General features: G+C 34.2%; 1 protein-coding gene across 1 annotated transcript in view; it reads right to left on the bottom strand.

Moving 5' to 3' along the window:
• Positions 1-924: 924 nt before the first annotated feature.
• SALL1 (spalt like transcription factor 1) overlaps positions 925-18,763 on the bottom strand; it is a 19,758-nt gene continuing 1,919 nt past the window's right edge. Inside the window, exons 2-4 of the mRNA XM_075325736.1 lie at positions 15,008-15,100; positions 6,549-9,928; positions 925-2,430 (exon numbers count right to left, since the gene is read on the bottom strand). Of these exons, the coding sequence (XP_075181851.1) occupies positions 1,990-2,430; positions 6,549-9,928; positions 15,008-15,100 (3,914 nt within the window). The 3' untranslated portion in view covers positions 925-1,989. The remainder of the gene's footprint in view (positions 2,431-6,548; positions 9,929-15,007; positions 15,101-18,763) is intronic.

Raw genomic sequence — 18,763 nt, 5'->3', positions numbered from 1 at the left:
CAAATCGCTGCCCGTGGCGCACAACACCTGTCACACAGTTACCTGCTTAGCGATGACGCTGTGGCCGGCGAACCGCCTCCATTCTAAGGGGCGGTTCATGCAGCATCACTAAGCGGCCATTCAATAGAAGCAGAGGGGCGGAGATGAGCAGCCGGAATATCCCGCCCACCTCCTTCCTTCCTCATTGCCGGCGGCCGCAGGTACGATGTTGTTCCTCTTTCCTGCGGTGTCACACATAGTGATGTGTGATGCTGCAGGAACGACGAACAACCTGCGTCCTGCAAGAGCAATGATATTCGGGAAAGGAACGACGCGTCAACGATCAGGTAAGTAATTTTGATCGTTAATGGTCGTTCCTGCGTTTCACATGCAACAACGTCGCTAACGAGGCCGGATGCGAGTCACGAATTCCGTGACCCCAATGACATCTCGTTAGCGATGTCATTGCGTGTAAAGCCCCCTTTAGTCGCAGATTTTAGGTCAGGTTAGAAAAGATTTATATTCTGGAGATTTTAGATAAGTGGCACATGGAGTGTTTCGATGGAAATCTTCAACATAGAGGTTAAGAAATTTCAACAAGTTTGATTCTTTTCATGGAAATCTATTAATCTAACGATGTGGGAAATCTTCAAATTGGGAAGTTGGATTGAGCCAGTGAGTAGTAAACAGGTTTTGTTTTTAAAGGTTGGAATAACATTCTGTATGGTTTAGCAGCAGAGTGTGGTTTTCAGATGTAAACTGTGCCACGCACGATTTATGGGAATATTCAAGTAGATTTATAGCATAGTGCATCATGTGGAATAAACCAGGGCTCGCCATCACACAAATCTTATAAAACACAAACACCACATTTGGAAAATTCTTGTATTTGAGTACTTGATTAAAATTACAGTATTCTATTCATCAATAAAATGGAGCTGGACGTCCAACTTTCAAAAAGAAAGCGCATAAAAAGTCCACTTCCCACAAAAAAATAAAAACACAATCATGAACCACACCTCACTTCTGTCTATTAAAGAACAGAAAGGAGGACATCCATTTGCTTTTAACCCCTTGACTGCATGAGGACCAAATGCAAGTTTCTCACCCGCTCCCAACGACCGCTTGAGAGCAAAGGGTTCATAAACTTATTTACACTAACGAAAGTTAATATTTTTTCATTTATATATTTATATATGTACATATACACAAGCATCTACATTTTATTTTATTTTTTTCCATGGAAGTTTGTTCCAGATGCTATACTTAGCAGCAATTGTGAAATTCCAGCACATATTCTATAATGACTACCTACTAAAAGGGGGGAAATAAAAAAACCAAAAAACAAAATAAAAAAAAAAAAAAATAAAGTGTCAACTGCCACTTAATTAAAACTGCTTGCATCCTATCTGAAGTAATTGACGTGGTTGTCACGGTATACAAGTCTATCCGCTGAAAAATGAAAATGCACAGAACAACTACTAGTGGGTAAGAAAAACCTTTAAAAAAATCCCAACGGTTGGGGGCAGAGCTGTACAGTCTTAAAATCAGTCCATGTCATACAACCAACCCTCCCATCCCAGAAGAACAAAACAGAAAATCTTCCCTTAAAATGTGCATTCGCGTACAAAGTCATACTCCCAAGATATCCTATGCATTAACGCCAGGGACCATGTTAAAAATCCAATATATAAAATAAGTTAATGCCAAAAAAGTCAACCATCAAGACTTGCAAAGTTGCCATAAATGTTACAGCCGGTTTACAACTCTAGTCTATTGGTATTTAGTTCCAAATACGAAAGGCCAGAGTTAAAGGGTTGCATTGGTATGCAGAGCCAAAAAAATAATAAAAATCACTAATAAATACACTCACTTAAAACTCTGGAAGGTGGACATGACACAAAGTCTGAATGGTGCAGTTCTTGGAGAGAAGAGGAAAAAAAAAAAAGAAAAAGAAAAATGTTGAAGCATGGCAACCTCTGGCTGCATAAATGTCCTGGAGAACGTGGGCTAATTGGTGGCAATTTCTTTACCGTCCTCCACAAACCTCATGAACTTAAAGGAAGTCCCATTCTCGCTGCTCGCTAGTTTCTCCAGACCAGCTAGAGGTGCATTTGGTTCAGAGTTTTGCAGTTTGTCTAGGCTCCCAGTGAGGCCACTGATTGGGGAGCTCCCACCATTCCCCAAGCTTCCAGTCATTGGGGTAATTCCACCATTCTGGATAACAGAGATTTCATTGGTCTTCATGGCCAAGCCATTTGACAGAGCTGCAGCATACTGGTTCCAGAAACTAGATGGGTCCCCATTTCCTGTCCTGGCAACCAAGTCTTTCTGGAATATTTCTGGAAATTTGACAGGGTTGCCTCCTAAAAAAGCCATAGGCCCATCCACAGAAAGCCGCCTTCCTCGCCTTGCCGGTGTACTGTTCCACATGTGGGTGCCCATATGAACCTGCAAGATGATAAAAAATAAAATAAATAAAATTTTACTTAATTTAATTTCAATACTTCCCATTAAATGGAAAAAGCTACCTAAAGTCCCCCATTCCATCATACACAATGGATAAAGCTTGAACAACAAACATCTCCTGACTTTTACCAGGGAACAAAAGAATCATCAGTTTGAAGTCCAACATGGCAGATCCTCCTGTCTCCCAATATCGGAAGGCCAGGTGGCCCCAAATGCTGAATGTTCTTGGCCAAGATCCTCCAGTGTCCCAATATTGAGAGGCCAGGTGGCCCTAAATGCAGGATGTTCTTTGACAAAGCTCCTCCAGTGTCCCAACATTGGGAGGCTAGGTGGCCCCAAATGCAAGATGTTCTTTGACCAGGCCGATATCAAAAGGCTTGGCCAACTTTAGTCATGTGGGTATGTAGAGGGCCTTAAAGTAAAACTGCTGGGGGGGGGGGAACAGAAAAAGCTACATATATTTCAAAGTGTAGCTCTTGTAAAATGATGCCCTTACACAAAATTCATATAATGTAGATATCTGGAGCACCAGCAACACCGTGTGTAGACCATAAATACAATGGTTTTCCTACTGTTTAAGAACCCGAGCCATACATGCTTCATATGGATAAAGAGCATCTTGGTTAAACACTTCAGGGTTTCAGAAGATAAACCGTGTCATTCAAAAAGTCAATCTACTCAGCCTCTCGAAGAAAAAAAAAAAAAAAATAATGTTTCCTAGATGGTCTCGTCAAAAAAACATGGGATCTCTTTTGGGTTTGATTATATAATGAATTTACAGGGGCCACATGGCAATCAGGTCCAATAAGGAAAAGAAAAAATAGAATACACTAGAACACCAAGTATAAAACCAGACTTACTAAATATCATTACTGTTAATGGCTCACGATAAAAGCCTATGCATACCAAAGGGATACTTTCAAAGTACAACCAAGATAGATGACCCCGTCTGCAAACCCTCAACCATTTCTAAATAGCCATGTCATGTTTTACAGTTTGGGCTACAGCAGGGATTCTGGGTAATGATCTGCAAACGGACAGCAATGGGGGGGGGGTAGATTACAGAACTGCCGCCATCCAAGGAAGTGAATACTCATTCCCATAGTAATCTGATATAGATAGATAGATAGGAGACACACACACATACATACACATATATATATATATATATATATATATATATATATATATATATATATATATATATGTATATATACACACACAAAATACAAATCATCATTATCAATATTTTTAATTGATTATTTTAAAATAAACTAAAGTATATTTAAAATTGTTTTTAATATTTTATATTTAATAACATGTATTATATATATATATTATATATATTTAAAAAATATAACATATATAATATTTTAGATACATTATATTTTTTTAAAAATATATATTTTTTTTAAAAAAAATATATATATCTAAAATATTATATGTTATATTTTTTAAATATATATAATATATATGTTAAATATAAAATATTAAAAACATTTTTAAATATACTTTAGTTTATTTTAAAAAAATTAAAAATATTGATAATGATGATTTGTAGTGTGTGTGTGTATATATATATATATATAATATAAAATATCAATATTTTTAATTACATTTTTTAAAATAAACTAAAGTGTATTTAAAAATGCTTTTAATATTTTATAATTAATATATATGCATACACACTAATGTATTTTAGATTTTTTGAAATACATTTACTTTTGAAAGTAAAATATTTTGTACAGTATAATATATATATATATATATATATATATATATATATATATATATATATATATATATATATATATATATATATATATATATATATATATATATATATATAATTTTTTTTATTACACACACACACACACACACACACACACATTTTAGTAAGCTGTACAAAATATTTCACTTTTTTTAAAAGTAATAAATCTATATATTTCAAAAAATCTAATTAAAATACATTATTATTAATATTATTGACCAAGGGTGGACGCTGCCGATTGTGTATACAGTATATAGAAATCACTATACTCATGTGAAATTAAAGTCTAAATTTATAGTTCTGAACATGAGAAAAATAAATAAATTAATAAAGATTACATACACTTGGGCTTTGTTCACACAGGGTGGTTGTGGTGCTTTTTTGTTTGCAACAAAACGTAACTCTTGGCAGTAAAGAAGCTGCATTTTTTGTGTAATTGGTCTACAGTATATATTTTTAAAAAAAAGTTAGCCTCATTGACCAAAAACGCACTTGCGTTTTGTGTTTTTTATTCCAGTCTTCATTGCTTTCAATAGTTGGAAAAAAAACCTGAAATAAATGACATGGTGCTTCTTTTTGTACATGAGATTTCTGAGATCTCAGTTTTGCTGGTACTGTTAAAAAACAGCTTTATTAGCATAAAACCAATGAAAAAAACAGCACCAAAAATGCACTGTGTGAAAGTAGCTTTAAAAAACACAATAGCGTGAGTGGTAGGTTAAATGATTGAATATATAGGGTTTACAACTGGGCACAATTCAGAAAAAAAAAGAAAAAAAAAACCACAACAACAGTCGTGTAACACCACAGATGCTCAAGCTGTACAAAAGAATAGATTATTAATTCATTAACAATATATATTGAGAAAAAAAAAATAGTAGACAATCTGCACCTTCTGGCAGAAAAAAAAAAATCCATTTTACAACATTTTTTCATTGCCTTCAATGGTGAAAACAAGAAAAAAAAAAGACAGAATTGACAGGCTGCAGATTTTTTTCTGCAAGGAAAAAATCCTGACCGTGTGCACAACACTTCAGAATTCTCAGACTTTGCTGGCATAAGGCTAGCCATGCAGACTGACAATCTGCAAGAAAAAAATGCGACAAAAATGCACTGTGTGCACACAGCCTTAATGTACTGACAAAGACTCAACATGATCAAGATGGCAAACTCTGCATCAGCTACATAAAACCGATTAAAAAAAAAAAAAAAATTAAAGAGCAAAAGTATCCAAAACCAACAACAGCAATCTAATAATCAGAATGTAAGAGCATAAATATAAAAAAATAAAATAAAAAAAAAAAAAAAAAAAAAAAAAATTGTATACAGAAAAGTTGAGAGGCTAGAAACAAAATTATTTTTTTTCTTTTTTAATCTAACTAAAATTAGAGTTATTATTAAGTTATTAAAATTTTAATTGATATTGAGATATATATATATATATCATAATTTTTTTTAAAACCCAATTAAAATTTTAAATAAAGCATAATTATTATTCATCATAATATGCATTTACTCATTAATTTAAAAACTTAGATTTTTTAACATTTTGCAAAAAAATAACAATTTTATATATTTTCATAAATTATAATTTTTTTTTTTATTCCCCCCCCAGTGAGTGAATGCTACACAGTCCATTTATATTGCTGATGTATAGAAGCATTTACAGTTGCACACATATAATAATAGGAAAGCAACAAGTTGTTACAATATACTGAAAACCAAAGAGAAATCTACATAGAATAAACACCAGTTTATATTAATTTGCAGTTTTGTCGCTTGGAAAGAGCTTAGCTATAATATATACGCACACATATACACCCAAGTACAATGAAGTTTTTTTTTTATATACACACGCATACATACACACATACACACATACATATATACACACATACACATACATACATACATACATACATACATACACACATATATAAATATTCTGGTTCCATAAAGTTGAGACTACGAGATATTGACAAATGTTATTGTATCATTTACAGTCTCAACTTTATGGAGCCGGCATGAGGCATTTAGAAGTCCCTGTGAGCTCCCAAGGGAAAATAGTTTATGCATAAGTCAGTTAGTTATGATCTGAGGAATGGGATGGACAAGTGTAAAATAATGCTATTGGGTGTATGACAGATGGTCAATTCCCACCCAAAACAAGCCCCCAACTAATCAAAAGGAGCCAGGAGTAAGCTACCGTGTAATTTTAGTAGTAGGATACATATGGACGTTCTTCGACCATCTACAATATCTATTTTGCCCCAATTTGGTTGGCCGCCTCTTCCAATTAAGTTTCCAAGATGAAAGATAGATGACTTACCTTTAGATTGCCTTTTGTTGTAAACGCTCTTCCACAGATAGTGCAGGCAAATGGTTTTTCACCAGTATGGGTTCTCTCGTGGATTTGTAAAGCACTGGAGGATGAAAAAGACTTGCCACATGCATGACAGTAATGCTGTTTTGGAGTCCTTCTGGCCAAAGATGGAAGTAGAACAGGTGATGTCGCAGAAGAGGACAGTGACCCTGAAGATGAAATACTTGAAGGCTGTTCTTTATTCTCCTGAGTTGAGCTATGCATAAAACCATTAAACTCAGTCTTTATTATGGTCGCTAGGGGATTTGGAGTTGGGTTTGGAGTTGGGTGTGCATTAACTGTCAGGTTACAATTGGGCTCAAAAAGTTGTGATGGTAGGTCTCGCATCTGGTGGGTAAGCATGTGCTGCTTCAAATTGCCTTTAGTGGAAAAGCCACGGTTGCACACTGTACATATAAATGGCCTCTCTTTGGTATGGCTTCTGTAATGAATGTCCAAGGCACTCTGACACGCAAATGTTTTACCACAAATATCACAAATTGTGTTTTTAAACTTGTTTCGTTCTCTGAATGGAAACAGAACACCCATGGATTCTTCTTTAATCATTTTATCTGTATTGGTGGACGTCAAGTCTAGAGCACCTCCATTTGCCGGGGTTGGCGACATACCATTGGGTAGTTCGGGTGGTAAAGCTCGAGGCTGCTTTTCGTCAGCATTTGGAAACTTCAAAATGTCATTTGTGCTATTAGGTGACAAAGCATTCATTGAATACGTAGACTCAGAGGCAGCTGGGCTCCCAGCACTGTGACTTTCAATATCACCACCAAAAGAGGACGAGTCATTAGTCATTCCATCACCTTCAATAGAGCCATTTTCAGCCGATTTCAGACTGGCCTGGAGCTGCTCAACCAGCCCAGCACTGATCATCTTCATTTGATTCTCTAAAGCAGTAATACTTGAGACCTCAGGGGGCAGTGGCGAGGAAGACAAACTATCATGAGATGCATCTGCAGATTTCGGGGTATCAGGGACACTGCTATCGGGACAGTCTTCCATGTTTTCATCTGAGAAGTTATCAAGGTCATCAATGGTTTTTTCATCAAAGGACCCAGTATCAGATTCCATAGAGTCAGGATAATTCTCGGCGACAGGGGTGTTAGGGATTTGTCCCCCCATATGCATCCTAATATGTTGCTGAAGTACAACAGCATTTGTAAATTTCTTTTGACAAATGGGGCAGGAATGTTGAACCCTAAGTGGCGGCATGGCACGGTGAACACTGTAATGAGTCTTTAGGTTACCCTTTGTGGTAAAAGCTCGCCCACATACTTTACATTTGAAGGGCCTTTCTCCGGTGTGTGTTCGGTAATGCATTTTAAGGGCGCTCTGGCAGCTTAATACCCGATGACATATTACACATTCGTTTGGGTCACTAGACTTTTTGTCTATATTTTCAACAAGTTGTTGCAGTTTGGAGGTCTCTGACGCAGGAATGGTATCCAAAAGGCCCCCAAAAGGAAATTTTGCCTTGAATTGTTCAGAGATCAATGGTAGGATTGGGTTAGAAAATGTTGTGTGGTTAATAGCTGCAGAGTCACCAGATGGAGAACAAGTAGTACTGTCAAAATTTTGGAAATTTGAGTGTTGAGAATTTTCTTCGCCTTTGTCATCAGGGTTAGACAACTCCATAGATTCTGGCTCCTCTGAAGGACTGTTAGTTTTTTTAAAAGATGGCGTTAGAGGTGGCAAATCACATTTTACAGATTCAGATGGACTTGCAACTGGATGAGTGATCGCTATAGGTTGTGGTTCTTCAGTCTTAATAAATGGGGTCAGACTGGGAATAGTTGGTGGGAGCGGCATTCCCACGGATGTCGTCAAGGTTGGTAAAACCGGTTTAGTGTCTAGCCAATTTGTCACAGGTTTTTCAGGTGGTATAGACATTCCGTATGGAATTCCAGTACTTGTTGGTATGTTGTCTAAATGCTCCGGCACCGGGTATGGATTCATCTGAATGTGGGGGTATTTCTCTTTATGACGTTGAAAGTGAACTTTTAGATTCCCTTTAGTGGAAAAACGGTTTCCGCAAATGTTGCATTTGAAGGGCCTCTCACCTGTATGAGACCTCAGATGGATCTGCAAGGCACTATCACTACCAAAGACCTTTGCACAGAACCTACATTTGTGTTTGAAGAACGACTCATCGGTGGAGCTCTTTGCTTCAAATGGAGCCACACTAGGTGGTTTGTTTTTTCTCATTGAATTTAAGTCCTCTGCAGTTGTTCCTATGTTGGGTAAAGTGCTGGGGAATATGGTGGTACTTGTTGCAGCCTGAGGTAGTAGTGGGTTAGGTGCAGGACTTAATAGACTGCTTATTGCAAAAGCTGGTGACGTCGTTATTGGAGCCGGTGGGTTACTGACCTGTGTTCCACCAGTGCTTGAAGGTACTCGGTCTACAGAAGGAGTTTTAGCTGCCGCCATTGGATTTACAGAAGGAGAACAACTAGTATTGGGTGGAATAGTGGTACCAGGGTTGCTCTGAGGTAGTTGTACTGAGGGTATTTGCTTGATCCCAGTTATGCTGGCTGATTGGCTAGCAAGACTTTGTGCCAAGCCAGCTGCTGCTGCAAGCTGTTGGGACAGGTGAGAACTCAATGTAGTCAACGGTGTAGCAGATACCCTCAGTCCCCCTTGAGAACCGCTTGACGTAGGCATTTCTGCATTTTGGGAGGCCAACAGTAATATTTGGTGACGAATTTGCTCAATTAGATGCAACTGGTGGATCTGCTGCTGCTGTAAAGCCAGGAGCTGCTCCATTAGTGCCGGCACTGCCATCTTATTGTTACTTGCTCCTTTCGACTTTGCTTCTTGAGAAAACTGTGCCACTGCCACTTTCGTACTCTGAAGGTTTTCAATAATGACATTGCTGTTAATAACAGAAAAATTGCCCAAAGCTGCCAGATCCCTTACTTGAGGTAGTGCGGTTGTGATAGCTGAGGTACCCAAGGTGGAATTATTACTATTAGGAACATCATTTTCCACTTTGCTGGGACCACTGCTGCTATTGCTAGCTTCGATCTCCACCTCCATGGATCCTTCTTTGTCAGGCTTGTCATGCTCTGAAAGGTCACTACAGTCAGCTTGATCTGCGTTATTAACTGTGTCATTCATGTGCTCGTCAGGATTATCTGAGGGGGGACTTGGAGAGGTTGTTTCAGCAGGAGGTGGTGGATTTTCATTCACAATTAGAACCAATTGATTTTTAGTGCAGTTCTTCTTGTGCTGCAACAAATCTGATAGTTCAAAGAACTCAGCGCAACATCTGCTGCAGACATGAGCATCCTTGTTCTTGGGTGTCCGATGAGCTTGAACCCTCTCTGTAACTCCTAAAAAACAAGAAATGAGAATTACAAACAGAACTCTTGTTGTTTCTTTCTAATAACATTTCTATTCCAACGAAAGTGATCAATACTGCATGGATTGCTCACAACTTTCTCTAACACTTTCCACTCCTGACTTGACTAGGAGGACCTTAAACCCTCTTAAATAATCATTCGCTTGAAATAATCCATCAAAATATAAAATACTGTTAACAGGAGGTATTTGGTAATAATGAAATTTCATAGCCCATATTGATTTCCAATATTTCATGCCTTTCGTTATGCGGTTGTTCGACTGGGCAGAGAACAATTTGAAGGCCTTGTTAAACATTTTAGCTCCCGTCAACCTTATTTATTTTGGTGAAGTCTTGATTACAACTGGTTGGTCAGAGATGTAAGGGTGTATTCACATTGAGCGGAAAAAGTCGAATATGAGAAGAAAAAAAAAAAAAAAAAAACAATATTTGCAGTGGCTTTTAAAACAGGTGTCTCACTTGGAAAAAGTGCAAGGGATAATAAAAAAAAGGTTTCAGAACCACACGAGTGTTCTTTTAAGGTCGTTTTGCGCCACTGAAACATATACATGCATAATATCATATCATATATAATATATATATATATATATATATATATATATATATATATATATATATATATATATACACACATATACATACATATATATATATATATATATATATATATATACATATACATACATATACATACATATATACACACACACACACACACACACACACACTAAGAATGAACTTGCAGTCTAGCATGTTGAAGTTGCAGTGGTGCACAACTACCTTAAAAGAACATGTGATTCTGAAATCCTTTTTTTTTTAATTATTCCTTGCATGTTTTTTCCAAGTGTTTACACTGGGCAATGTAGTGTACAGTATCTTATGTAACATTGATTGCCTGCATGGTAATGTACATGCTAGATTGCAGGTTCATTCTCATAAATTACCACAATTGCAGCCAATCAATGTTACATAAGATACTGTACACTACATTGCCCAGTGTAAACACTTGCAAAAACTATGCAAGGAATAATTAAAGGTTTCAGAACCACACGTATGTTCTTTTTTAGGTCGTTTTGATCCATTGCAACTTCTATATGAAAATTAACTTGCAGTCTAGCATGTACAAGTTGCAGTGGAGCAAAACTACCTTAAAAGAACACTTATGTGGTTCTGAAACCTTTTTCTTTTTTTCTTTTTTTTAATTATTTCTTGCATGGTTTTCCAAGTGTTTACACTGGGCAATGTAGCTTACGGTATCTTATGTAACATTGATTGCCTGCAATTGTGGTAATGTCCATGCTAGATTGCAGGTTCATTCTCATAAGTTGCAGTGGATCAAAACTACCTTAAAAGAACTTGTGTGGTTCTGAAACCTTTTTTTATTATCCCTTGCATGATTTTTCCAAGTGAAACACCTGTTTAAAACACACTGCAAATATATTTTTTTATATATGAGAATGAACCTGCAATCTAGCATGGACATTACCACGATCATAGACAGTCGATGTTGTGTAAAATACCGTACACTACATTGCCAACTGTAAACACTTTGTCATTGAACGATTATTCGTAGCTGATAGAATTTTTTTATGATGGCCTAAAAACTATTTGTCAGCATCACATCCCCTTTCATGTAAACTGGCATCTGATACTCATTAACAGAAGGAAGAGGAGGAAAGACGAACGATCTAAGAAGCCATCAAAATTCGAGAAGTGTTACATTCACGTCTTCCGAACAGTTAAGCGCTATATTGACAATTTATTCTTAGACAAATGTATCTTCACATGTAATAGGCTGCAGAAAACTGGTTTTAAGTACTGAAATGCTTCATTTTTTTTTATTTTGTTACAGTTAATGAGATTACACAGAGTCAGTGACAATATTTGGAAACCGTGGGAATAATTTCTATAAATTCCAAATATATGTATTCACAGGAGCGTCTGGATAGTAAGAAATTTGGGCTCAATGTTCAGATGGGGAAAAGTCAGCTTTAAATGATATAAAACTTATAATCTTGTAATCTAAGCTGCTAAATGTAACATGGATGTTTTATGGGTATTCAGAACAGGAGATTTGTGACAAAGCACAGCTATTATGGGAAGCATTTTTATTATCACAGATTGAAGCAGGGCCCTCACGCCTCTTGGTATCTGTTGAATTCTGTTATTTTGTAATGTCTTGGTCTGTACATATCCCCTATGAAGTGTAAAGGGTTACGGAATATATTTCCGCTACCTAAATAAACAAAAAGTTATTTTTCCTACACTTTCAATTGCTCTGTAATGTATAAAACCATTCTGCAACAATAAATGGATGCTTACAGCAAACAATAGACTGCAATTATCGCACAATAATTATCTTCAGATTTTTTTTTTTTTTATTATAGCTATGATAATAAAAATGAAATACAATTCCGAACACCCAGGGCAATTAAAAAGGAAAAAGTGCCCCAAACTCCCCAAAAAGTGTATGGGATCTATGATATATAAAACCATTCTGCAAACAGAAATGATTGCTTACAGCAAACAATAGATTGCAATCATCTGTATGTTCTCTACGTGTTTGCGTGGGTTTCCTCCAGGTACTCTGGTTTCCTCCCACACTCCAAAAACCATATTGAAAGGAAATTTAGATTGTGAGCCCCAATGGGGACAGTGTTGCTAATGTATGTAAAACACTGTGGAATTAATAGCGCTATATAAATGATTATTATTATTATTATTATTATTATCTGTGCAACAAATATCAATTTCATTCTTTTATCAAAGTTTAATTTAAGAAAAAAAACTAATTAAAAAAATTTAGGACAGCTTAGTGCCAAAAAGGGATAATGTGCCCCAAACTCACCAAAAAGTTTATGGAATCTGTGTTTAATAATTTCTTGGCCTGTACATATCTCCTATAAATTGTAAAGGGCTATGGAATATGTTGACGCTATATGAACAAAAAAAAAGTTATATTATTTTCCCTACACTTTAAATTCATCTGTGATGTATAAAACCGTTCTGCAGCCAAAAATGGATGCTTACAGCAAACAATAGATCGCAATCTTACGCAGAGCAAATATCATCAGATTTAATTCTTTTATCAAAACTTAGATTTTAAAGAAAACAAAAATGAAGAAATTAAAAATTGGATAATGTGCCCCAAACTCCAAAAAAGTGTATGGGATCTGTGATGTACAAAACATTTCTGCAACCAGAAATGGATGCTTACAGCAAACAATAGATTGCAATCATCTGCACAACTAATAATCTTCAGATTTCCTTCTTTTATCAAAAACCTATATTTTAAAAAAAGCAAAAATAAAAGAAATTAAATTCAGGACATCCCAGTGCCCTAAACGCCAAAAAGGTATATGGGATCTGTGATATATAGAACTTTTCTGCAACCAGAAATGGTTGCTTACAGCAAACAATAGATTGCAATCATCTGTGCAATAAATATCTTCAGATTTCATTCTTTTTTTCCAAGCTTAGATTTAAGAGAAAAATGGAATAAAATTCAGGACACAACAGTGCCAAAAAGGGAGAATGTGCCTCAAACTTCAAAAAGAAGTGTATGGGATCAGTGATGTATAAAACCTTTCTGCAACCGGAAAGGGATGCTTACAGCAAGTAATAGATTGACAAAAGAATGAAATCTGACAATATTTGTTCTGGATATATGATTGCAAAGCTTAGATTTTAAAGAAAGCAAAAATCAAGAAATTAAATTCAGGACATCAAAGTGCCCCAAACTCCAAAAAAAAAAAAAAAAAAAAAGTGTATGGGATCTGTGATGTATAAAACCTTTCTGCAACCAGAAATGGATGCTTACAGCAAACAATAGATCGTAATCATATCCAGAACAAATATCATGAGATTTAATTCTTTTGTCAAAGCTTAGATTTAAAAAATAAGATTCAGTCGCAAATAAAGGGAGAATAAACCCCAAACTCCAAATAAAAGTGATAAACCTCTTTCCTATGGCTCCACATCTGTGTGCTTATGGGCAAAGCTTACCAATTTGCTCTTCCCACTGGTTGCTCACATTTCTTATCACACCCAAAACCATTTGCAAATTAAACATAAGTCTCTGACTCCAAAACTAACTGATCCTATTGAAAAACAGGATGGTTTCCTATTGTTCACCCAGCGTGAAGACAGAAACTTCTGTTGTTTAAAATGGTGTGTGGTTATCTTACAAGGCTGTGAAAAAAAAAAAACCTGTTTAATTCAGAGATTACCTCCCTGCATGTTTTACTGCAATCCTTAAAAAAAAAAAAAAAAAAAAAAAAATCACATAATGGGAAGTTTCCATGACACCACCATTGAATTTGGCTAAAGACTTTTTGTGTGTGCGTCTTTCAACATAATAAAATACCCTGGCCTGTAATAACTTATTAGGGCCAGTGGATAAAATTAACATTTTAGGGGCCGGAAGAAGCTTGAAAGTTTGGAAAAGTAATAAAAAAAATAAATAAATAAAAATAATGTATCATAGGTGATCAGTGATTGTTTACAAATATCAGATTTTAAATGTTACTTTTGGGATTTGAAAATATGAGAGTAGTGGAGTGGCGTGTTGACAAGCAATGTATGTGCATTTTAGTTGCCTCTCTGTTCCCATGAAAATTCAGCATCTAATATATTCAACAGAAATGCTGCACATTTCCATATGTAATGGTTATGTCCCCATCTACTTTTACAGCCAATTATGAGCGAACAAAAAGCCATTCTGTTTGTGCACACATTTTGAACAAAATGCATTAAAACTATTATGTCAGCATGTTCATTTAAGCTCTACATTCAGTGGAAAATACGTTTCAACCAGATCACATTTATCAAAACATAATGCCACTTTAAAACACAGTTTTGCTTGGTCAGCTGTGCTTAGGCAAATAATAGCAAATTCAGGACTAAACAGCTTGCAGAGGGGGCAAAGACTTTCCCTCCATGAGCTGTGAATATACAACATCTACACTAATAACCCCAGATATCACAAGCCAACTGTGGGCATCACTAACGAAAATGCTCAAAGTATGGATTGGAGGAAGAGCTCACATACTTTCTGCTTTAAATAAAAGTTTTCCTTCATCTACTTCAGATTTCATTTCTTCAGACTCTCTTGCAATCTTCATCTGTATTAGATCCAGTGTACCTAGAAGCAGAAGAAACGATTATTGGGGCAAAAAAAATATATATTGTTTTCAATGGCTTGTTGGGTGGGTAATCTCAGAGAGAAACAATGTACTTTATAGAAATAAATGGAATGGATACATAGAATGTTATTTTTCAAACAATCCATAAATTATTAAGCTAACCTTGCACAGCTTTGGTTTATTTTTTACATAGTCTTGTCAGTAAAGTGACTAAAGATGGAGATCATTTCTATCCTTGTGATGCTACATTATATAAAATTATATATACAAATTAAAAAGGAAAGAATAATTTAAAGAAAAAAAAAATAAAACTAAATAAAATTATATATATATATATATATATATATATATATATATATATATATATATATATATATATATATATATATATATATATATATATATATTCATAAACATTTTTTCCTTACAAAAAATAATATTTTTAATTCTTTTAAAGTGTATGTAATATAAAATATATATATATATATATATATATATATATAAATAAAATGATTTATTATATACACTTTAAAAAGAATTAAAAATTATATGATTTTTAATTCTTTTTAAAGTGTATATAATATAAAATTATAATTATATATAATATATATATATATATATATATATATATATACACACACACACGTACATACATACACTTATGATATATACATATTGTAGAATATAATGTATCTTAACTATTCTTAACTGTTACATATATACACGTTAAAACACATATATACATGTACAAAATAAAACACATACATATATATGTGTGTCTATTTGTACATGTATGTATTTGTTGTAACATGTGTATATATGTGTGTATATATTGTTTTAAAGTTTTCCCTTATAAGTATAAAGGAAAAATGTGTTAATTTGTTTTCTGACGAAAAAAAGCATTAAAATCAACAAAAAAAACCCATATATATATATATATATATATATATATATATATATATATATATATTTATATATATATATTTACGCATCAGTTGATCAAATCAGTTTAATGCAGAAGCACAAAAGAAGAACAGAAGGCAAAAGTGACCATGATTCATCAAAGTTTTAAAAAGTATGAAACTTGTAAAAAAAAAAAATATAGAAAAATTAATCAGGCATGCAGTATATAAATATGAAATGCTATATGTGTGTGGTGTAAATGATGTGCAGTCACTAAGTAATAGTATTTTGTATTGAAATAATTAGAAAAGCAAAGTTTATATTCTATAGATTGTTGTTTTTTTTATATATATATATATATATATATATATATATATATATATATATATATATATATATATATATATATATATATATATATATATATATATATATATATATATATATATATATATATATATATATATATAAACACTTGATTGATTTATTCATTTTCTTGTTATATAGGCTTGATTTGTTTCTTCTGAAGGAAGTTATTGGCAGTTCCAAAAGTTTTCATAAATTAACTGTTGAAATCTCACCACCACTAATGAATCAGGCTCACACTTTATAATAGTGAACACTAGGTGGGGATCCAGAAGCAATGCTTTCAATAGGGAGAAATAAAGAAAAGAAAAAAAAAACCATACTATGACAATTCCAGGGTGAGTGAAATAAAAAGAAAGAAAGAAAAAAAAAAAAAAAAAAAGGTTCCTGGAGTCTCCATCTACACTTCTGCCTACATAAATATTGGCATTCAGACAAGAAACTAAATCCCAGTTGTTTTGGAGAGCACTTCTCTATGGGAAGCACTTGTCAATCCAGTGTTGTGAGGGCAGGAAAGGGTTAGTGGAGAAGAAGTGCAGCTCCTGATAAGGTGCAAGAGTTAACTCCCTGCTAGGAAGGATCAGGGGGACTGGATGTGGAGTCATTGAGAGGATCCAAAAACATATTGGATGCTGAACTTTGTCACCTTTTTAAGAGAGGAGGCCAGCAGAGGTTAACAAAGCAGAGGGATTTAGATTGATGTACAAGATACAAGACACAGTACAGTCACCATTCAGAAGATAGGGCTACACAAAGGGAGGAATACAAATATTACTTCCTACTCATATATATGTATTCACAGCCTCAACAAGTAGCCAATAGAATTGTTGAATTTATACAACTCAAAGTATCTAAATAATAGTAACAATTACAAGTTTTGTACTTTCCACATATCAATAATAAAAAAAATAAAAAAAAATCCAAACAAACAACTATTTCTATTTCCAGTAAAGCAAATGCGATTTATCTGAAACTCCAGAGAACTTGTTGAATTTCTCAGAAGATAACAATGTTTACAAACACCGGGAAAAAAGAAAAACAAACAAAAGAACGAAAAAAAAACTCCAGGGGAGGTTATCTCCCATATCCCTCCATACAATCTGTCGCTGCGACTTTCTACAAGATCGGGCGAGTTTACACATCCTGGTTGTACTAATGCGACTTCTAATGAGTGAGTGAAGAAATTGGTATCATCTGCAGATGCAAAGTAACTTATTCATTCGTTTTCTTATCGTTTCCGTTATATTTGGGGAGATTTGTGGCTTTATCGAAGTGCTAATATTATTACAAGATAATCCTCTGAATTATTACTAAACATGTCCTGAGGGCAGAGAAGCTGGAAAAGCAAGATTTAGGGGTGATAAAAGCCTGTAGGGTCCACAATATGAGCCCCACAATTAAAGTGAAGAACCCCCCCTCAGATATTTGTTAATTACTTTTTTCTAATTAGCCTCAAATTTACTAGTTAGTTAATATTTTAATTCAACAATTTAAATATATATCTATCTCTCCATCTCTATATCTATCTATACATATTAAAAATTTGCAAAAGTATATATGTGCGTATATATATACATACATACATACATATTATATATACATATACACACATATATCATATATATTACACACACACACACACATATATGCACATTTACAGTATATATGCACACATATATACATTTGCAAATTATATATTATATATATATTTACACACATACATTTACAGTATATATACACACATACAAACATACATTTAGTATAAATATTTGCACATATATATGTGCGAGATATATATATATATATATATATATATATATATATATATATATATATATATACACATACACACACACACTGTATATGTGTAGACATTATATATAGGATTTTTTATTACATTTACTTATCTAGAACTTTACTTTTTCAGTTATTTACATTCTCTGTAGAAACCTCAAACAACAAACCATCGAAACTTTCTGCTATAAAACAATTATACTGAGGGTGGGGGGGATAGAACATTGAATTTTACTCCACTGATGAAACGAACACAAATAATTAAATCTTTTTCACATAATGTGGTTGAGATTTGCATGAACAAAAAAAAAAAAAAAAAGAAAGAAAAATAGGTACGGAGTTTAAACAGTTAATGCAAATTATAATTGAAATCCTATTGTTTTGCAAAGATGGTGGGAAGAGATAAAACACAACAAATAGATGGCTTTGGAGGGGGCTTATTAGCATTGACCAGAGACAGGATCTGGTTACACCAAATACTTTTTCGTTTCTGCTCGGAAAACCTAGAGGGTGACCATATTATTTTGGGATTAATAAGTAACCATCCTGATGCTGGATGTGGTTAATCTTTTAGCAGGATAGGAGTCCACGAGGAGGGG

Source organism: Anomaloglossus baeobatrachus, chromosome 10 (assembly GCF_048569485.1).
Source record: "Anomaloglossus baeobatrachus isolate aAnoBae1 chromosome 10, aAnoBae1.hap1, whole genome shotgun sequence".
In the NCBI taxonomy this organism is placed as follows: Eukaryota; Metazoa; Chordata; class Amphibia; order Anura; family Aromobatidae; genus Anomaloglossus; species Anomaloglossus baeobatrachus.
The sequence above is the reverse complement of the archived record's forward strand: the minus strand, read 5'-3'. Positions and strand labels throughout refer to the sequence as shown.